The sequence below is a fragment of the Pogonomyrmex barbatus genome, unplaced genomic scaffold, assembly GCF_055798465.1.
Source record: "Pogonomyrmex barbatus isolate J1 unplaced genomic scaffold, ASM5579846v1 scaffold17, whole genome shotgun sequence".
Taxonomy (NCBI): Eukaryota; Metazoa; Arthropoda; class Insecta; order Hymenoptera; family Formicidae; genus Pogonomyrmex; species Pogonomyrmex barbatus.
Window position 1 is genome coordinate 2,504,208 of NW_028297113.1, and position 22,302 is coordinate 2,526,509.

At 40.9% G+C, this 22,302-nt stretch overlaps 1 protein-coding gene across 1 annotated transcript in view; it reads right to left on the minus strand.

Annotated features, from left to right (window-relative positions):
- The window catches only part of LOC105429350 (uncharacterized), a 225,331-nt gene that overhangs the window by 106,665 nt on the left and 96,364 nt on the right, over window positions 1-22,302 (minus strand). The window contains exon 3 of the mRNA XM_089074417.1: window positions 7,952-8,026. Coding sequence (XP_088930543.1) covers window positions 7,952-8,018 — 67 coding nt within the window. The 5' untranslated portion in view covers window positions 8,019-8,026. The remainder of the gene's footprint in view (window positions 1-7,951; window positions 8,027-22,302) is intronic.

The following is a 22,302-nucleotide window of genomic DNA, read 5'->3' on the forward strand; positions in this document are numbered from 1 at the left end:
AAGAATGAAATATATATTTTTTATATGTAACAAAAAATTTCTTTACATTAAAAAAAATGTTTTATGTATAATTAAAAATTTCATCACACATTTCTTTATCGGACATTGGGAATAAATTGAAAATTAATAAAATAATCAATATCGCGTTGCACGTTTTTTTTTTACAATTAATGTCGTTGAAGACACTAGAATCACGTAAAATAATTTCAAATCACAGTATATAATAGAAGTATTAATAAAATATTTTGAAAGAGCACAAGAATAGATTAGAAACCGCCTGATCAAACGCGAAGGAACACTAACGGCTTTTCGCGATCCTTTCCTTTGTCAAGTTACGAATAATCTTCGTGATTAACAAACCAAAAATATAGTCACGCAGAAATACTTTTATATACTTTTTTGCAGTCGTAAGCCTAGCGTATATAGTTCAAAAAATCTTTTATTTTATTTAAAAAAATAATTTTCTTGGTTTAATATAACCACAATTAAATTATTTCTTACATTTCTGTCAATATTTTCCTCGAATTAAACAATTATTTATTTTATTTATACAAATAATTTGAATAAATAATTTATCTATCTTAAAAAAGACTAATAACGTCATTTCGTGAAATCAAATAAACTTTTATTTTTCTTAAAAGCACTTTCATTTTAACTTAAAAAAACCAAGTTAAAAAAACAATTTTTTCAATTTAAATATAATTTTTCTCTGAATGTAAGACCCGCTAATTCTTCTTGCTATTTTTGTGAAAGAAAGTAACTTCAAATTGTTGAAGAATAAAAAGAAGGATTCGTCGGATACATCTCGCTTATGTATACAGAATAAAGTAAAATATTAAGTAGAGTGTATAAGTGACATGTTGCTAATCCGCTGCACGCGCAGTCGTACAAAGTCGTGATAGGACAGTACTAAAATAAAGTTAACGCTCGCAAGAAACGAGTCAAGAGATTGGTGATGCTACTCGAGAAAATGAATTGCGCGAGCTGCACGAAGAGAAGGATTTTTAAAAGATCACAAAGTGGGCAAACGGGGGAAGGGGAGAATTCGCGGAAAAGATGCAGGGATGAAGAAGACGCGCGAAGAGAAATAGCAGCAAACAGAGGGAAAGAGATGGAGCGACGAGAGAACGATAACGGGAAAGAGAAAGAGAGAGAAAAGCGGATAAAGGATCACGGATTTGTGTAGAAATGAGAGGAAGAGCGAGGGGTGAACGAGGACGCGCGACGGGAAAACGAAGGGAGGATAGGGGATGGAGCAAGAGGATAGCTATTCGTGCATCGCTGAACGTTCGTCGAGCGAGATGCATCGGTGCATCGGTACGCGCGCGCGGTTTGTGCATCCAGGATATTAAAAACATACACATCCGACGGTAAATCCGGCGTAAAATATAAATCGGTAATGCCGCCGAAAAACTCGGTCGAAGCTGAGCCTCCGGTTTTCCATCCCCCTCCACGTTGTTTAACCCCTTCCTCGCCTCGTGCTTTCCCACACGTTATTCCGCTCCGTCGGAATCACGCCGCTTTTTTCTCTCTTCTTCTCTCTTTCTCCTTCACCCCCCCTCTCTCTCTCTCTCTCTTTCTCTCTCCTCTCTTACTCCTCTCGATAACAGCGTGCAGCTTGAATGCGCACTGTGTGTTCTCCGATGCGTCGCCTGCGCACAAGTGAGATTTCACAGGATGTTCGATAGAGCGAAAGAGATAACCACATCCCTCGAATGTTTTTTTTTTTTTTTTATACGTGTTGAAGAAGAAAGGTTAATGAGAATGCGAGGATGCGCGAATTAACAAGCGATTTCCGCGAGCGAGAGGCGACACCCTTGTTGAAATAAATAATAAATTTCATTAGTGCCATAAACGTGATTCAATTTATCAATCGAATAAATCTCTACGAACGAATTATAACTAGCAGAACATAATGCGATATTAATAATATCATTTACCGTTACAGATATCGTTTACCGTTTACGAATGGCATTAAACCGTTTCCCCCGCATACCACTGTACCCTAATCGTTAACAAGCGAGCGTATTGGTACACGGTCGGATAAACCGAGAAAAAAGACAAATTCCATTCAAATTCCATTCCTATTTCGCGACGTCGATTATGGGCGTTCGGTTTTCCTAGGCAACAATCCCCGTCGCTTTAATTACCGATTCGCCGCCTTAAACAGTATTTTAAACGTTTTCCGACAAAACGTTTTCGGCTTTATTAGAGATAGAGAAAGAGAAAACGGGGGGGAGAGCGAAAAAGAGGGGAGCCTTCGTTGTCGAGCCGGCTTTTAATCGTCGTCGCGACGCTCCTTTTTTGCGTCCCTCACGCGGGTGGGCGCGCGCACTAGTGTTGGAATCCATTTTAACGGACCTCGCTAATTACCGAGCTGGTAGCTCCGCTTATTTGCCTTGACTCTGATTAACCTTCCACGTGGTGTTCCTCTCTAGGCAACAGAAACGGAAAAGGGATCGAGGGACGACCGTGGGCGGCCGGTCATATATAATCGCGTTTTATGCACATTCCCGCGTGATATCGCAATTACGAAAATTTTATGTTTTTCATAACGTTACAAATTCCGTACGATTCATTGGATTCACAGTGGCACGATATACCTCTACATTTCATGACTATATCCAAAATCATTAAAAGTCGAGAGAAAAAATACGCTTCGTAATTTTATCTCTTCCGATTTGAATCTCGCATTAAAAAATTTTTTTATTAATAATTTCATTTAATTAATATTTTCATTTAGTCAACCGATGATATGTTATCATCTCTTACGAGCTTCATCAATTGGAAATTCAAAAATATATCCTTACTACAATGTTACGCAGAAGATAACTCAAATTCGAATCGAAAACGTTTGACACTTTTTATTTTAATGAAACGTTAGTTAAAATTAAACATATATAATTGTGTACTCTTTGCAACGTTGATTTTCGTTAGCCTTATTACCGTCTATTGTTATCATCTCAACGATCTTTTTTCTGTCTCTATCTACCTCTTCTATATTATACAGACTGAAAAGATGACAGTTTTCGGTGCATTTATGTCACGCTGCTAATAATATTCTAACTTTAGATCTGCAGATAGACGGTAATTATGCAACATAATTGCGTGCGCAACGCAATAAGGAATACCAACAGAAAGTTTATGGAAGCCAGAATCGTGATTCGATACCGGCACGTACGATCGGGAGGGGGGGAGGGGGGGGCTACCCCTTAAATGATACCCGCGACACTCGTTTATCCGTTTGGCACGTTACACACAAGGCAAATATCCGCGGGCGATTATGGCACTAAATCAAGCGTTTCGCGGAGAGAGAGAGGGGGGGGGAGACGCGGGAGATGTGGAGGACGGAGCAATCTGAGGCGGCGCACGATCGCGCGAAAATTCACCTCGGCGTTGGATGCGCCTTATCTCGGCCGAAGAACGTGCATATCTGCTAGGCGGTCAGATAAGGATGATCCACCACCTACGAAGCGCAAGCAGTCGGCGCAGAAAATTATGTGTGCCTCCGTAAAAGCGTCCTGCCCTCGTCCACAAACATTGCCGAGCGAGGGGGGGGGGGGGGGGGGAAACTCGTGAGGCGGCCTGGAGTGGAAGAGACAGCGGAAAACGCTCCAGGAGAAAAGACCGGAGAGGAGAATCGCGATCGAATCGCGCGTTGTGCCTCATGAGTCTCATGGCTTTACGCTCCGGAGCAGCTCCGAGGGAAAAACCTATTTTCCGTTCTGGCTGTCGTCTATCATCGGATTTTCGGTCGGCTCGCAATGCAACAGCGCAAAGTTGCAAAGCGTTACACACAGCCCGCCGATTCGTCAGTGTCGATGGCCGGGCAACGTTTATCGCGTTTATCTCGTCGCCGATAAATTACCAAGGGCAGCCAGATATAAGCGTTACGGTCCATTAACCGGAAACTTCGCGTAATGCTCGTCTCCGCGTAACGTTAATTTCGACGCGCGCGTGCTGTACGCGGAAATGGAAAAAAAATGCAGTTTTATTACAAAGCTACAAAACCACTCGCCAGGGACAAGAAACAAATTCAGCGTTTCGCTTCGGGCATTCGCCTCGTCCCTTTCTCACAACCGGCCGGTAAACGCGCATTTTTCTCGTCGTAAAATTAACTCTCTTTTCCACGCGCTCTCTCTCTCTCTCTCTCTCTCTCTCTCTCTCTCTCTCTCTCGCTCTCTTTCGGTTTCTCCTATACTCTCTTTCATCCTGATGAAAAAGGTCATATCAGGGGGCGCGCTCCCCCACACTCTTTTCCGTTGCAGATTACTTCAAAGCAAATATTCTCCGCGCGTTCAAAGGTATTACAAAGATATAACTAAATCCGTCGAATTTTTGCATCGTAGGTTAAAGCAAGATTGTTGCGATATATAAGTAAAATGACGAATATGTATAAAAAAGAAAGGATGGAGACTTCGTACGTTGTTATCGCGCGTGCATTGTAAATTCCATTTTCGGCATCAAATATATCTAAAATACCAAAATAATTCTTTAATATTAAATTTTTTGGCAAATTATTTGGCACGCAGATTAGTCAGCTCGATCTTTATTAGGATATAAAATTAAAAATCGGTTACTAAAATACATTTCTATATCTGACTATGATAAATATAACAGTTTGACATTTATTTAGAGAATAATACTACGGAACCCTTCATTCTCAAAACCACAATGTCCCCGAAATGACGGTAAAATTAAATGCAAATCAAAATAATGGTAAGCAAATTGTCGGAAATGACACCTGTAGCCAAATGATTTTATTCGCTGACTACAGGGTATCCGGATCGTATTTACCCCCGGTTTACATCGGCTTAATGCCGCATTGATATTCGAAATAATAGGGACTCACTGGCATATACATGCTTCTCTCATACACGTAACGTATCCATATAAGCGTTTAGATTTACTGTTTCCACTAGCCAGCAACCAGCGAACATGGCTTTGCCAACGTTGAGGCTTTATATCTCTACTGAGCAGAACGATCCGCCATATTGTATTTCACTGTCATTTGCTAAATATGTGCAAAGCCCAATAATGGTCGTAAATCTACTATCGAACGGTACAGCTACCCATTTACAATCCCTTGATTAGCGAACATCCGGATATTTCCAAGCGTTCAAAAACTATCGATACGTCAACGTTTTGATTAGCGAAAATCAATTTTAAATTTATATCAAAAAATTCACAATTATAAATCACCTATTTGGAATTTTAATTGTTCGATAAGACATTTCGTATACATATATATACGTATACCCCTGATACTCTTGATTCAAGAAGAAGAAAGCCTATTCCTTTAACGACTTAATTGGTCCTGTTTGCATCAAATACGAAGTCTTACAGTCCCCTCGTAATCTCAACAGTCTTTACGCCATTGTCCTATAACACCCACGCCATTAACAAGTTTCGAGCTTCTTAGTCGTCGTCCACGACCCTCTAAAGCGTCGTGGTCCCGTGGCCACTTCAATCCACAAAGACGGTCCGCGACCATCTCGAAGTCCCGCCAATTAAGTTAGTTACCAAATTCAAGAAGTCAAAAGAAGTGCTTTCGCGTGACAAAGAAGAAATGACGCGAGTTCATTGACGTTTCACGTCTTTACGTAAATTTCGAGACTAGGAATTAAATAAGCCGGAAAATCGAGAGATCGAGATAGAGGTACTTCAATTATTATTTATATTATTATATCGAGAATACTATTTTTATTACGCGAAGAAAATAAAACATCGCGATATCATTAATGTCTTTTAATCAAAATAATATACGACTAACAGTAGAAATAAGTAAAAATTGAAAATTAAATATCCTGACTCGTCGGGATCCAATTGGAAAGCCAATTTCATGTGTATTAAAAGCGCATTGATAAAACGTACGTAAAATAATACATTACATAAATTAATACCCTTATCCCCTGGTGTCCTCGACATCCGAAACGACAGTTCGCCGGTGCACGAACATGGAACGTTACCGCAGCTCGTTACTTCGCGAGTCTTTACGACATTGTCTCGCGCCGCTGACCATTGGCGAGTTTCGGACTTCTCGGTCGCTGAAAGGAAAGTCAAAGACGGTCCCGAGACGGTGCGAGAAAGCCGCCAATTAAGTCAAAAGGGGGAAAGTCTGCCTTGGCAAATTCCGGACGCGCGTACCGCTGCGGTTCGTTTGCCGTCGTCAGAGCGCGACCGAGAAAATACACTTTGACCTGAATCGGGGTGTTAGGGAGACGCGTACTCGATGTCTCTTGTGTACTCGAAATCGAAGTTCCTGCCCGCGGTCGTCGCTCCGGCGAACTCGGGAGATTGTGTCCGTTCGTACGTAGGTAGACGGGGGTAGATTTGCCTCGATAGGACCAGACAAGTTGAAGCCGCTGAACAACTTTCAAATGGGACAGTGAGTTTATTTCGCAGGACGGATGCAGTCGCACGCAAACGTGTCAAAGAGACATTTATCCGCGCGATTCTGCCCATCCGATAAAGAATTACGTTCGAAAGGAAAGAATCATCAGGTTCGATCGTACTAAAGGTATCGAAAAAGGTTTCTCGCTCTATTCATCATCGCCGTCAAAAATCGGCTGTCGATAGAAATAACACAACACCTCGCGTGATCGCGTATTTTGAGAAATAACGGACGTGGGTTTCTACGTGGGTGTAACGGAGAGCCTTCATTGTCATTATAAGACGATCTGTTACCGCGTGGGAGCTTAGCGGAGAAATAAGCTCCACTGGTACAAACGCTGTACAAAAGCCTCTTAGCCCTCCAGCCCGAGCAAGGGTGAAAGAGGACTAATTTGTCTATCCGCGCACAGCTGGGGGAGAACTGGTAGAAAAGAACCACGCTTATGGGTCACGCTTGGGTGTGCAATACATCCGGGAAAACCACCCGGCCATTTAGAGGAACACGAACAGCCCCGCGCCGTTGTTTCCACGATCATCATAATCCACCCCTCGACGTTGTTTTCGCACGGGTTCACGCCAGATTCTGAGCGACCGAGGTGGATTAAGGATTTTCCGCCTGCCTCTCGTGGCCCCACTACTGCTCGTCGCCGGTGACAGAAAAAAAGGAATGACCCAATTCGGGGGTTTTTCTGGTTTTAGAGGCCAGCTTTTGCAGCTCGTTGCACAACAACGAGAGCAGTAACGATAGCCCAGTCGTGCAACGAATAGTAATAGTATTGTTGGTCGCATTCGCGTAAAGTGATCCGCAAATATTCTTATGTTGCGCAATGTGCTCTTTATATATAAATACATGTGAATTTTGATATTTGATATTTATATACATGTTATTTCTTGCAAATTATTATAATTTACTACAGGCACGTATCAAACATTTAAAAACTCCTCGATAATATTAAAAAAATATAAAGACACTTTTATTCAGTGATAAAAATTATAAAATTCAGATTATATAAGTATGCAAAAAATAAACTTAAAATTATTTCCAAAATAGTATTTTAAAATATAAAGACTTTATTTTCAATTTAAACGTTTTATGTCGATTAAATTATTTTTAAGTTTCAACTTTAGATTATTATAATATTATTAAACATAAATATATCTATTTATTCACTGCAAATATTGAATTATTTCTGTATTACATTATTTGCCATTTATATTAAAGATATAAAATTATATATATATATATATATATATATATATATATATATATATATATATATAAGATCTACCATAAATTTTTGTTCAAAAATATTTGAGATATTGTCTAAAATATCTATATTATAATCTAAAATTGTATCAAAAAATTCATGTAATAAATTTTTGAGAATACCATTAAATAAGAAAACATGTCTAAATTTATGTAAGATATTTCGATATTGTATTTTTTTACACTCAAAATATCTATAATAAATATTTATATATATATATATATAAAATCTCTGATATAATCTATAATCGATTTAGTTTCTGCCAGAGAATTTTCGATAAAATAACTTACCACGCGATGCACCGAGAATGCACGATTGTGGCAGCAAAAAACAAGTCAGCACCAGTGGCCAATTCATCTTCGAATCTACAACAAAAAAAGGAGAATCGTTAGACAATACAATACCATTTAAGTGTTATTTGTACAACATCATCAAAAACATCGAAAAACAATATCGACTCAAAACGACTTGGTCGAAGTGCTGGAAATTCACGCGGAAATCGCTATTTGCCGTCTTAATGAATCGTGGCAATTGTCTTCAAATTCTGCCAAAATAGCTTGTAGAAACAAACGCCGAGTAATATCGGTTTTCTCCTTGGACTACTCCGAGAGACTTATCCTGATGAAACCCTGGGAAAAAACACACCCGGCGCAAATTAATGCGTGCTACACTCATTTCCAAACAACGGCCCCGGCACAATTAGGGGAGCGGCTCCTACGTGGTGTAATATTGATACGGAAAAGTGTTCCCTGCTAATCTTCCTTTCGGTCAGTTATAACCCGATGTCGATAGACGTGTTCGCGGCTACGTCACGAAGGGAGATGGATCGTTCTCGGCGCGATAGGAATTCGCGCGGGCGATCGATAATTCACGCCGGTAATTCTTGTATCGGACTTGGAGAATAAGTAGCCCATTGACCTCTCGGGCACGTTCTGAAATTAGACCGACCGTGTCGATAAAACGTACCAGACATTCTCGTGTTGAAACACCGTCTCGCGCGGCTCTAATACGTTTCGAGTTCAATTTCATCGTGGCCTGCTCGCGAATCCACCCCGACGTAATAATACTTGTGAATCATTCGCCTTCCGATCGCTCAATCTTCTAAAATTTGAGGAAAATCTATTTTCTTCTAAAATCTGATAAAATCGAATTATCGCTAATATCTATTCACGTCCAATAAAAATACGCCGAATGATTTAGGGTAAACACCCCCTCATTCGCATTCATTTGGATCGCTTCGCGAGCGAGCATCCAACATTCTCCGGGACAGGGACAAAATTTAGCGCAGCCTTATAAGAGCTCGCATTCCACGCAAATTTTCGGAAGCCATGTACCGGACGGATCAGAGGGTTCGTCATTGTGTTCGAAATGAACGCCCTCCCTCTTCTAGTTATATCCCAAAGAGGCGAGCTAATATCCGACATCTGGCTTTTATTTTTAAAGCTTCGTCGGGTTGATCGAACAACTCGGCGCGTTTTCTCAGAGTTTTAGCTTCCGAGTAAAATTCTCAAAATTTTGCGAACGTTTCTCCCCGTTCTCTCCCCTCCCCCCCCCCCCCGTCCCCCTGTTATTCGCCATGCGAGCGAAGCGAGAAAAAAGCAAGGGTGGAAACAAAGGGATGTAACAATGGATGTAACAATACGAGGTAAAGAGCGCGAAAGAACAAGTTGCCCTCCGCACTTAACGCGTTCACGCGCGATAAGATGTATAGATGAGATAAAACATGAAAGAATACGAGCACCGTGCACGATGAAATATGCATGTAAACATGCGCAAACGCGTGTACATCTTGTCACGTGATAAAGGCGCGAGATGCCGCGATATTCCGCGTTCGATGTAAATTACGTCGCGTTGGATGGAAAATGAATTTACGTTTTTTTTTTTTCTCGAGAGTCGAGTGTTTTCGACTCTTGCCGCGCTAATGCACTCTTCCGCCGTAATTCTTTCGCGTCAATCCGCGAACGCGAATGCGCTCGCTTCTTACAATAGCCCTCCCCCTGATTGATACAGGTACCACCACAATAGTTTTCAATGTCGCCCTATATGAATATCGCAGTCAATGGGCGCCAATTCAGTGGAGACGACAATCGAGTAGCGCTTGAGTAGCAATGCAACCCGCTTCGCTGAATATCTCAGAGTATATACCGATCGTATTCAATTGCTACTCAACTGTTGTCTCCGCTGAATGCGCCCGGTGTAAACATCAAATGAGATTTGGCCAGCTGTATTTAGCTTTGTACATACAATGGGAATATGGGCCCCGAGATTCTAATGTGTATTGACCGCGATCGATTGTGTTAAAATCTCCGCGAGCGGCACTGCAGATAAAAGAAAAAATTAAAGGAGAGATGTACTCAAGGAGGTTATTTCATTAATCTGTTGACAATCTGAGTATTTTGTGTTCGACCGACTTCTATGAAAGTTTTTCAGAAGTTCGAAGGGTTCGCCATTTTTTCGCATCTGAAATAAAATGTTGGTGATAGGAGAGATTTTGTGCGGTAGGACGACCGAATCCATCAATGTGATTCGGAATAATAATGAGTTAAATTTTACGCATTATTATTTAAGTATTGAACCTGTATTTTTTACGTCACTAGACACTACAGACGCGCGCTACGCGCGTTGTTTATTTTTTTTACATAGAAGGAACAAAAATTATATAATGAGATTATTTTTATTTTTTAAATGGTTGTTTATGTTTAATCGTGATTTTTTTCAACTTTCTTAAATTTTCTCTTTCTGTTTATTCTTATTGTTTATATTTCTTGCTATGTGTTTATACTGCTATTTTATTTATTTATTTATTAACTAACTTTTTTCATTCCTTTACACGGGCTGCGTTCACGCTATTTATCTTTTAAAACAGAAAGAGCAAAAATTATATAATACTGATACACTCAATCCTTACAACATAATTTCAAAATGTCTTCGTGATGACAGCCGCTTATTTCGTAATACTTCGTAAGCGGTTGTCATCACGAGAGAACCAATCAACATCGCCGATTCAAAAAACGACAACAATAACTTCGATACATTCAAGTATCGATTTAACGTGCCCTTTTTAGAAATGAAAATAAAATTATTTTAAAAATCACTAAAAGTATTGTATCTTCATTTATCTTCAATATTTAAATATTTGTTTTTATTTAAAATTTATTTAAAAGAAATATTATTTTAGGAAAAATGGATTTAGATAAAAGAATAAAAGTTCGATTCGCATTATGTGCGAGCAGAATAACATTGAGTCTCTTGGGAAAAATATTATTTTTGCACCAAAATAAAACAAAATACGTATATTTCAGCGATATTTGATTTTTTCTATTTGCTTCTTATTGAAAATCATTCTCATCTTCATGTTTTCGAATAATTATATTTTTTGTAGTTCTGGTATTTCTTTTTTCAAAGTTTCATTCTTAAATTATAAAATCTTAATCATTTATATATATATATATATTATATATATATATATAAAAATATATATATATATATAAAAAAAAATATATATATATATATTTTTTTTTTTAAGAAGTTATCATTTTTTAATGATAATACTTTTATTCAAATCTCTATTAATCTTTGGTAATTAACTTATACATTTTATTTTTGTCCAAAATGAAGTACAGACATCTACACTAGAAAATTGAAAGTATGTTCTCGAATTTTTTTGAGATAATTTAAATGTAACTCACACTTAAATGTAATTCTTCTAAGAGTTGAGAATGCTTCATCTCGATTGGATCATTCTTCTTTTCAGCTAGATAAAATATACGTTAGGGTCAATCATGAAACGAAAGCAGATACACGAGCTCCATAAAAATCTTGAAAATTCATAGAGCAAATAAAACCACTCACAATATTGCCTTGTTAATGTTGCTTGTTTATTTTCATCACCTTTTATCCTGGCGAACTGATATTCGAGAAGTCGCTCTTCAGCATTTCTTTTGAATTTTAAAAATGCCTTATTACGGAAAATGTTCGTTCTGTACGATTATTCAGAGCGGATATTTCTCAATATACATTTTGTATTAATTTGTGCCGATCCGTTTCCTCTTCTCTCTATTTATTCGGCTCGCGATTAGCTTCTCGATTAGCTAATTTGCGTTACAAAGACTGCCGAATAATCGACTATTCACCGTAATATTACGGTCATTAATTAAACGATAATATTTCATACGTCGGACGATTAAATGCGGTACCCTAGTTTCACCGCGAACGCGGAGGAGAGCGTTCTCATTTGTAACTATCAAGGATGTAGACGGATGAAATCGCTCTTCATCACGACGTAGGATTCTCAAATAAAATCCCGGGGAAACTTAGTTGTTATTAACATCGGGAAAACGCGCGGCATAAATAAAGAATCCCACCGTGGCATTACTTTTTCTCTCCTCCTCTCCTCTCTCCTCTCCCCTCCCCCCCCCCTTCTCCACCATCTCCGCCCCTGGTCCAACGGCCCGGTCCTTTTCTCGGCGCACTGCGATTTCGCGCGAACACCAGAGGGCAACTAATATCCGCGGCGGCAGCCTCTATTTTTCTTTATTAGCTCGTCGCGGCGTAACAATGCCCGTGCGCGCACACCGTGCCGATGTCAATGGCGCTGGCTTTTCGCAAACTCGCAAGCCGACCCCCGCAAGCCGGGCTGGATCGCACTGGATACGACCGAGAACCACATCTGCGGATTCCCGCAGAATATCGCCGTCGCCCGCGCGAACAAAGGGAGATAGCGGCGGGGGGTCGACGACGAGAGAATGTCTCGTACGGGGTGGATACGGGGACGAGAAGAAGGAAGAAGGAGAGGAGAAGCTCGACGGAAAGACATGGAAAAGGGTGCATTGCCTCGAGCGTCTCTTCGTGCCGGTCTCTTACGTCCTCTACCTCTCGGTCCTTACCTCTTCCAACCGCATCTTCCACCTTCGCTCTCTCTCTCTCTCTCTCTCTCTCCCTCTCCCTCTCTCTCTCTCTCTCTCTCTCTCGCTTTCGGCATATCCTTCTCTCGCCTTGCTCGACTGTCCTGGAACTCCTCTAAATAGCCATGTGACGCTACCAGCCACCATATTACATTCCATCTACACATCGACGCCGAACGACGACGCGATGCATCGATGTGTGGACACACCCGTGACGACACACACGTGGCTTCATCACCATGAGGCGATAAATGTTCGCAGATTCTAAAGAACATTCAGAAGCCAGAATTTCTGATCCCGATGACGTCCACGAGCGAGAGAAAACGACCGCGTTCGCTGTAATTCGTTCCACGGCGCACTCGCGTGTCTTTACGCGTGGTGGTCGCATTTCCACCCGTCGCTATTCCATCCCCAACTTCCGGCATTTTTTCAACCATCCACTACTTTTGCTGCGGGACACGTAGTTGTTGAGTTTTACGATCGCGAGGCATTTTACACGCGATAACGATCGTCGGTCACCAGTTGTTCGCTATATCTTCGCGATCGTGCCTTAGACGCGCGTGAGAAAACTCGGACATTCAGAATGCCACCTGTGACATACAAAGTACGAGGAAAAAGCAACAAATTCGCAGAAAGAAACTTGAAATAGCGCTCATTTTTTTTTTTATGACCGGACATTATTTCGCTATAATAATAATTCAATTATTATTTCATTATAATAATAGCAAAATTACATGTTAAAGTCATCAAATTACATATTAAAGAAAGTTACACGGGGGAGGCGTTTGATAGTGAATTTAAGGGATGGTGGATTATATTGATGTACCACATTCAATTTATTCGAGACTATTATGCGAACCATACCGTTATTTACTCAGTGCGATATTAACTTATCACGAGATTACTAATTGCATTAATAATGTATTCTTCAATTACGTCAAAAGAACAATTACGCGCATAATATTTGCATATGTTAATTGAGCTGTTTCTATTAATAACCTAATATCTAGTCACAGAGTAATTATTATAAAAATACTTTTTAAAGCTTTTTAAATTTTCTATAGAAAAAAATATCCAATTTTAAAAATAATATTTAGTTAGCTCTGAAATACCAAATGAATTCGATATTTGCATATTTTAGGAGTATGATGTAAAAAGAATAAATTTTAAAAAGCCACTACGTTTGTTCGATACAAAAGATATAATATTGGAAAATAATATAATCTAAAGTTATTTTCAATCGGACTTTTAGATTTGATTTTATAAATTTGTGTAATTAGTTTTTTATTGGAGAGAAATATGAGACAACTACATAAAATTACTGTAATTAAATATTCATTTTCGTAAAATTATATCAATACAATTAAAAATATATTTTATATGAAATAATATAATTTTATGTAAAAGACATATATGATGACAGAATTATAATTTCATTTAGACAAAATAATAATTAATGCGATGTTGTTGCGATACTTGACGTCGCTTCGAGGTATTAACTTTCATACGGATATTATTGTCACTTACAATGCAACTCTGTAAAAGCAAATTAATGCAAACAATTGTATCTGTGCTCCCATTTTAATTACTAAAGTGACTATAAAAGAAATTTTTAAAAGTGTCAAATTTTATTTTCAACAAAATATATGAACGCAGAGGAAAATATTGATGCAGTAGCTAAACGATTTAATACGTGTTATATATTTGAATTGCAGAATACTTTTGAATTTAAAATATATTTTGGTCCCCATAAAATAAGCTCTTTGTACGGCTTAAATCTTCATCAGATGAGAAGGCTATATATCTTTTATCCTAGAGCAAAATTTATAAAAATGTACGTGACGTGCTTTTACGTGTCGCGTAAAAAAAATAAATGCGAGCGTCACAAATGTATCGCATCCCGCTCGAACTCGCAGATCCGAACAAATTAATTCCGCAGACTCGCCATCTTTTTCCATCCCTCCTTTCGGTTTCCCTTTTCCCACGTACGGCTCTCGAGACACTCATTAGCGCCCATTCTGTTCGTACCCAATCTACGCCGTTAAGATGAGTCGGTTAATATTCGACGCATTATCTCGAGGTTCCACGATCCGCCGGACGATATTAAGCGTTCGATTGCATCGTTACATTTGCTGCCCCCGCAAATGCAAACAAATAATTCGATCATGTCGATACGTACGTACATACGGGGCACTTGTGCCTCGGGCCCTTCGAACGCACAATACTCACCGTGTCCATTGTGACTCATAATCGAATAAAGTGCAATAGTTTACGCGTAATTCTCGTACAACGTTTAACCGGTAATTCGAGCTAATACCGCATTAACAAATAATACCGTGTCAGCGAGAGGAAGAGAGCAAAAGAGCGAGACAACAAAGGGGAGAGAGAGAGAGAGAGAGAGAGAGAGAGAGAGAGAGAGAGAGAGAGAGAGAGAGAGAGAGAAAAGGGGGAGGAATGGGGGCGACATAGAGGAACACAAGTGGAAGAGGCATGGATGAGGGGAGCGAGAGTTTAATTTGCAGATAATTACCTTGCTAGCTACTGAACTTCATTGGAGGTGGATCGTAGCGAGACCTTCCTGGTGCATCCGGATGAAAAATTATGTCGGAATCGCCATGCGCGTTCGAGAACGCGCGCGCGGATCCGTTTTATTTTTCTGCGCAAATGAAATCACGCGCGATGCGAAATTCCGAGCAAAATTTTCTTATCCGATGTACGGTGAATTTTTCGCGAAATTTTCATTTTCATGTTTCGTATGAAACTGAGCGTATATCGAAATTACACCGTTCGAATTAATAACTTTTTACTCGGCATTTATGCGACCGGCGATTCCGAGCCACGACCAGACTTCGTTAACGATCGAAAAACAGCGCGATATATAGTCCAGTTTCGAGCGTGCATTAATTCTAACGGCATCGCGCCGTAATAATCTGACGTCACGTTTCGGATCTGTATCGGGAATTTACATTGCGTGGCAAACAGCGTGAGATTTTCACGATGGAATACGTCGTAAAAAAATGAATTATGGCTTACGACTGATGTAATCGTAAAATGGGGCAATCTTGTTAGATTGATGCGAAAGTTTTCGTAATTTTACCCGCGCTTAATTTTATAATAATAATATTTTCTCCCATATTTTCTCCCTCTCCCTCTTCCTCTCGGATACGTAGGAACAATTTAATTACGCCATGCGCTTTCTTAACTATCTCGTTACTATCGCACCTTCCTTTCTCAGTTTACACACTTCCGACATTGCGTTAACCATTGAGATTTCTTTCATCCTGAAATATCACTCTTGATCCGGGCGCATAATACTTTATCGTTCCCTCTCATCCGACGAATACATAGACACGGCGAGCGAGACTCGGAAACGAGTATGCGTCGTGCTACCACTGATATCATACTCCGATGTATATGTGCAGGATGTACAGATTGAAATCCGCCCATCGATCGAGACAGTGAAATTCCACGATACGGCCCGGTGGCACGTACGAAAAGACAGGAACGGCGCCGTGAACAGAAATACCAGAGTGCCATGGGAATCCGGCATTTTTTCTCGCTCAATATGGAACGAAGGAGGGAGAACGAAACAGACAGAGAGAAAGAGAGAGAGAAAGAGAGAGAGAGACGACCGGATATTCAATTAATCTTCACCGGAAATCGATTTAAGCGACACGCGGTGCGCGCCCGCGCGCGTATATTCCAGGAAGTACATTTTACTCCCGTGTAATATCGGGAAATCGTGTAGATGGCCCGATGCTTTCGAAGCTGTAACGTCCGATTAATCCGCGGACATTCGCGAGGATAAAACGCTCCGTGAGTCGAGAAACGCGTGTGTGTCCACGCGTCTGACGCTACTTTCGCTATACTACTTCGAAATTCGCCGCGCGGCGAGGACAATACACACTTTACGAAGAGACGTAAAATATTGTATACCGTAATCGGTAATTAAAATATTGTATCGTAACGAAGGTTGCCCCTTCCCCTTCTCCTCCATCATCCCCCCTGAAGCTTCTCTCTATTGAGGTATCACGAAAAAGAAAATAGAGAATATACGGGATACTTTATGAAAAAAGTTTCAAGAAGAGGCCGTAGCGACTGCTCGTTGCACAACTTCAAATTTGCGACGAGATTCGGCGTCATAAACCGCCGGTGACGACGGCATGATGGTGGTATTAGACGAGCGGGGAAGGGAGGGGAGGGGACATCAATAAAACAGAGATAGACGAGGAAGACGATGCCAAGAAATATGTTGCGGCAGTCGGGCTATGTATATCTCGATCATTAACAATCCGAAGCATTTTTCATTATTGATCTCTGATAACACGATTTCTATTGTATCGCGCGTATCAGAATACGATCTCGCTGTGCGTCCATGGAAAAACTAGCGCTTATTATACCTCCCGCAATATTTGTATTGTACATGAGTGCGCGCCGCAATGGCAAAAAAAAAATAGTCACAATAGACAGGTCAGAGTATAATTTGTCGAGAATATGAAAGGAAGGTGTACGGGAACGAACATGTTAATTGATAATCTCTAACGCTTATTGTTCTTCCTATAATGAATACTAAATATCGATTTTATAGAGCGAAAACCGCATGAACTATGCTCGCTAGCTTTAATGAGATAACTTTGAGAAATAAAAGCGCGCGGTTTAATTTCGCGGATATTGAAGATTGATTAGCGAATAACGATCGCGCGCGCGCGCTGCAATAACTTTTTTTTTCTAGCTTTGTTAAAAGCTGAAAAGGCCGCAATTACTTTCATTAATCCTTAATTGTATCAAGCTACCGATGCTAGCTATGTTGTTATTATTTTTAATATTGAGTTATTTTAATAAGCGCATGATTATTTATGGAAATGAAGGTTTCATTTCTAGCGTGTAGAAAGTAAACACGCAAAGATTAAAAGATTTATTAGAAGAAATTTTTATAGAAGCCTTTATTAAGAAACTTTATGAAAAACTATACCAATGATTTAAAATTATTTTCAATTTGTAACGATTAGACAAAATTAAACTTTGTAATAATATAAATATTTGCGAGTGTAATCTAACGTCGTGGCAAACAACAGTACAAACGTATAACAATAAAGTCCAACCTGTTCTGTTCTTCTCGACCGATCATCTCTCGTCGTGGAGAGCGACTGAACAGATTAAGATAATATCTGAATCTTATAGCTCATTCTTCCAGCTTCCTTTAATCTCGGTTTAAACTGCACGGCTTTCTGTTAAAACACTCGATTTCAAAGCCGTAAGCTCTTTTAATCCATAAGAGAACATTACTCGTCGATTAATTGCATTAAACGCTTAATACTTTTCTCTCCAAAGTCCGTTAAATACTTTGGTACTTAGACAAAAATTCGATCGGATAACTTTAAAAAGCCGAGCATATGCAACGCGTTTTTGGAGCGCTGAGTTGACCATTAAGCTTCGTTCATTATCGCTTAATTAATAAATCACCGCTTAGTCATAATTTCTTTTTAGACTTCGTCGCACGATAAACTTTTACATCGTGATGATCTCTCAGCTCTCTTAAATGCGGCTAAAAATATAAAATATGTGTTAAACTTATAAAAAAAAAAAATATAAATGTCTCTACTTATTATATCGTTAATATGAATTATTTTTAATATAACAACTATTCCATTTTTTTATCTGAGCGTGCAAATATCACATAATATCAGTAATCAACTTTATTCTCGTTTATCGCGACATTTTTATGTCAGATTTTTTAAACTCCTATCAATTGCCAGAATAAGCTATTAAAATATCATGTTATAATAGGTAACATCTTTCATTGTACTGCAATAACAATAATAACAGAATAATAAAACAATCAGAAATGAAATTAACAGATTTCGTTTCAGATTTAATTCAAAACAAATTGGATGATTCCTGACTATTATTATCGCAAATAACAAAAAGCACTATCTGCATAATATTTACACATTCGATATCAAAAGCTCCATGTATTAATATAACGAAATTTCTGCTTTACTGATGTAAATAATGTAAAATGTTGCATACATATGTTCGAAAATTTTTAAACATTTTGTGCGATTGTGAACGCAAAATTGATATAATTGAAAAAATTGAAAATATTATCTCGTGGACGACATGAAGAAATTTTAATCTTGATATTTTAATCGGTGATGAGAGAGAGAAGAAGTGTATGAATTTGCAGTAATGATAGCCGCAAGATGGACTCGATTTTGTGTGATTAATTTAGTCGTCCATTATCGGGGATCGATTGTAATTTGAATAATCTCGATGCATATATCCCCTATTTAATTACCTGGAAACGCGAGCCGCGGCTTCGATTCAACGGACCGCCGCGTTTAAGTCGCGCGTAAGCGCGATGTGTTTCGCGGGGTATTTTTACGTGCCTGAAGCCTCCTACGTGGCTCGATTTGTCAGCCGGAACTTTCGCGCGTCCTTTTGTACCTTTATTCGCCATTGTGCTTGTTTTGTTGCGCGACGTTTTGTATTCGCGTAGCGTACTATGCACACGAAACAAATCAGAGCGGCGCTAATGCGCGCCGAAGGTTCACGAATTTTTCGTCGCGCAAAGAAAGCGACGCGTGCTCTCTTTCTCCCCCCTCTCTCTCTCTCTCTCTCTCTCTCTCTCTCTCTCTCTTTCTTCCCGTGGATAAAAATAGGTGGCTCGAAAGATCGCCAGAAATGTGTAGTACATAGGCGAGCACTACACGCCGCCAGTACTCGCGTACGTAGCTCGAGATAATGGCTTCGGCAATGATTTATTACCAACGTAGCCATTGTAATGCTCCGAATTACCGTTAACTCGTACAACCATCTGCCCACAAACCCTATCCTACTATAACTCCCATATGTAGCAGCAAGCCCGTATTTGCCAATAAAAATAAAGTTAAGCCGTGAAAGTTAAGCTAAACTAATTTGTTAAAGTAAACTTGATTTTTATGTCTCCCTCGAATTAATGTAATGGCGCGCCAGATAATCGAGATACATAAAATAACGCGTTGAAAAAAGTATGTACGCGAAGAATTAAATTGCCTGCTGGAAGGGAAGGTAGAACCTGGAGTCGTGAGTTTCTTTTTCTGTGTACCTTTCTTGTGTATCTCTCCTTTTCTTTCCCCGGGGTACACGACTTCACCCTTGCGCGCAACGCGTGTGTGTACGTATGTACACACATACACACGCGCGCGCGCGCGCGCGCACACACACACACACACACACACACACACACACGTATGTATACATTATAGATTCTGCAGTCAACGGGTTAACAATACCGTGCTCTGACAAGGGCGATACATCGGTGCAAAGATAAGGTTGACCGGCGGAGTGATTTATTATCGCTCCGTCGTTCTATCGCAATAAATCGATTCGCCATTGACGAATAATCGTAAGCACTTCGCCGGCGTCACGAGACTCGGAAGCGAACAAAGGAACAAGAGACGTCGTCCTCCCGTTGGAAAATCGTAATTGAGCGCCGGGGCCTCCGTCCGTCGCATTGGTATCAATTATCGCGCGGCATTCGCGCAAGGAAATTACCGCGCGACGGATAATAGTTAATTTGCTGAAAGTGCGTATCGATCCTACCGATTTATATTCGCGATACGGGAAGCACAATGAAGTAACGGATTGGAGAAACTTCCTTTATGGTTCGCGCTGGGACGCGAACGCCAATGCGAAATTGGAGTATTATGGAGCCCGGCCTAGCGCATAATTATTCCTACGCGGCACGTCATGATGCAGCAATTGAATAGCAATCGAATTGCGCCGGGATTACATGACCTGTGTATTAAACGTATCGGCAAAATGGAGAGCGTGAGAGAGAAAGAGAGAGCCGACAGCCGAAACTTCGCCGGCGCGCGACATTTATTCGGTTAAAATACAACCGCGCGAATGGGGCTTTTACGTAGCGCCATTTAGCGCTGGCGTCCTGTTTAACATACAAAGCAGGGGATAAACTAATCACCGACAGTTCTTATTTCTATACCGGGCGAGCTTGTATACATTTATACCGGCACGCGACATGCGACATGCGACACGCGTGAACGCGCGGTGAAACGGGACGAAATTAGGATTTCAAAGACAGAAGAGGGGAAGAGATTTTTAAATCGGTGCGAGAGAGCTGGTAACATTATTCGTACACGCGAGTATTATATAATGCGGGCGCAGTTAATCAAAGAATTAATCAATCGTGTCACGAATTGATCAATGTCGGACGCGGTATATCCTCGTTGCAGACAGGAGGGCTCGTCTGATCGATGCGAACTAATTTGCCGTGTCTCCCGACGTGACAGACCCGAGAGTCTATCTCCAGTCTATCTCCAAGTAATACCAGGATTAAGGATGAGCAACTTCGGGACGAGGCGTGCGAGAGCGGAGAAACTTCCTTCCGTCTCGCCTTTACGTTTGTCACGTCGCGCGAATTCAAGAAAATATATGTGGTTGACGTGAGAAATGAGAAAATTGGCGATTGCCGGGCGCGCGTATATCTGGACCTCCATATATTTTCAGCGTCGCGATCAAGAGCGCGCGGCGTCGAATATAGCGTAAACGGCGTCGCGGGACTCATCGCGTCGCTCGTAAAAGTCGAATAAAATTCACCCCCTCCCCCTACTCCCCCGCACGCGGTTGCGTCGTATATCGGTGTCGAACAGCCGGGATCGATGCTATATGGTATATAAGCTAATGACGCGTTTCGCGTCATAAGCAATTTGGACTCCGCGAGAGTCTTTTTCTTATGGTAAAGAGACGACGAAGAAAGAATGGCGAACGAAGGAACGTGGAATACAAAATTCATATAACGGATCGATAACGTCACCTCGTGGCGAACGAATACGGTGTCTGTATACGCAAAGGCGATACCGGTGCGTAAACAGCGGGCGTACGACCAAACAGCGTGTGTCGCATGATCGAAGAGAGAGATACACCCGCCCAGAATCATCGCCGTAACCGATCGCATCTGTCAAATTACCGGTCTTCCGAGTCGTAACCGGGAGGCATTTGTTACCGTCCTACATACGTTATCGCGCCGTACGTCCGCATTACGACGCGATGTTCCGAGCGCGCGAGGATAATTGATCAAGGTATTTATTGACGGTGAGAGCGAGAGACGCCGGTAGGCGAGAGAGTAATTTGGCCGTACGTCGAGAGGACGCTCTCTATTCACGCATGCATGACACACTTCGGGAGTGGACATCGCCGGAGAGAGAGAGAGAGAGAGAGAGAGAGGGGGGGGGGCAGAGAGCAGAGGGTGAGTGAAAGTGATATGCTACGACGTTCCTGCATCCCTCTGCGCGTGCAACGTGAGGATCGCTCGCTCGCTCACCCGTCTGCTCGCTCGTGCATTTCTCTCTATCTACGTTGCACGATATCGTCGTACAATGCGCATATCTATGTCGGCTCGCAGATGTATTCGCGCTCTCTGTAAGGACCAATGTTGTAGTCACATGTTCGCATGGAGACGCTCGTCTATCCTCCATCCGCGCGCGCGAGAGTCGGCGAATACTGGAGGTCGGGGAGTAGGGGGGGGGGGAGGGGGGAATTCGCGGGGAAGTGTGTCATGCGGGGAACGGGACAAACGGAGAATCGCGAGGGACACAAAGCCCTCTCAGGTGCATAAAGCGAGAAGAGGAGCGACGTACGGTAGCCAGCCGGCAGCAGGACGGTAGGATGACACAGCTCGTTCATAACGCGATCCCGTATCGGTTGATCCAATTTGACTACCTCTGACACGGTGTACA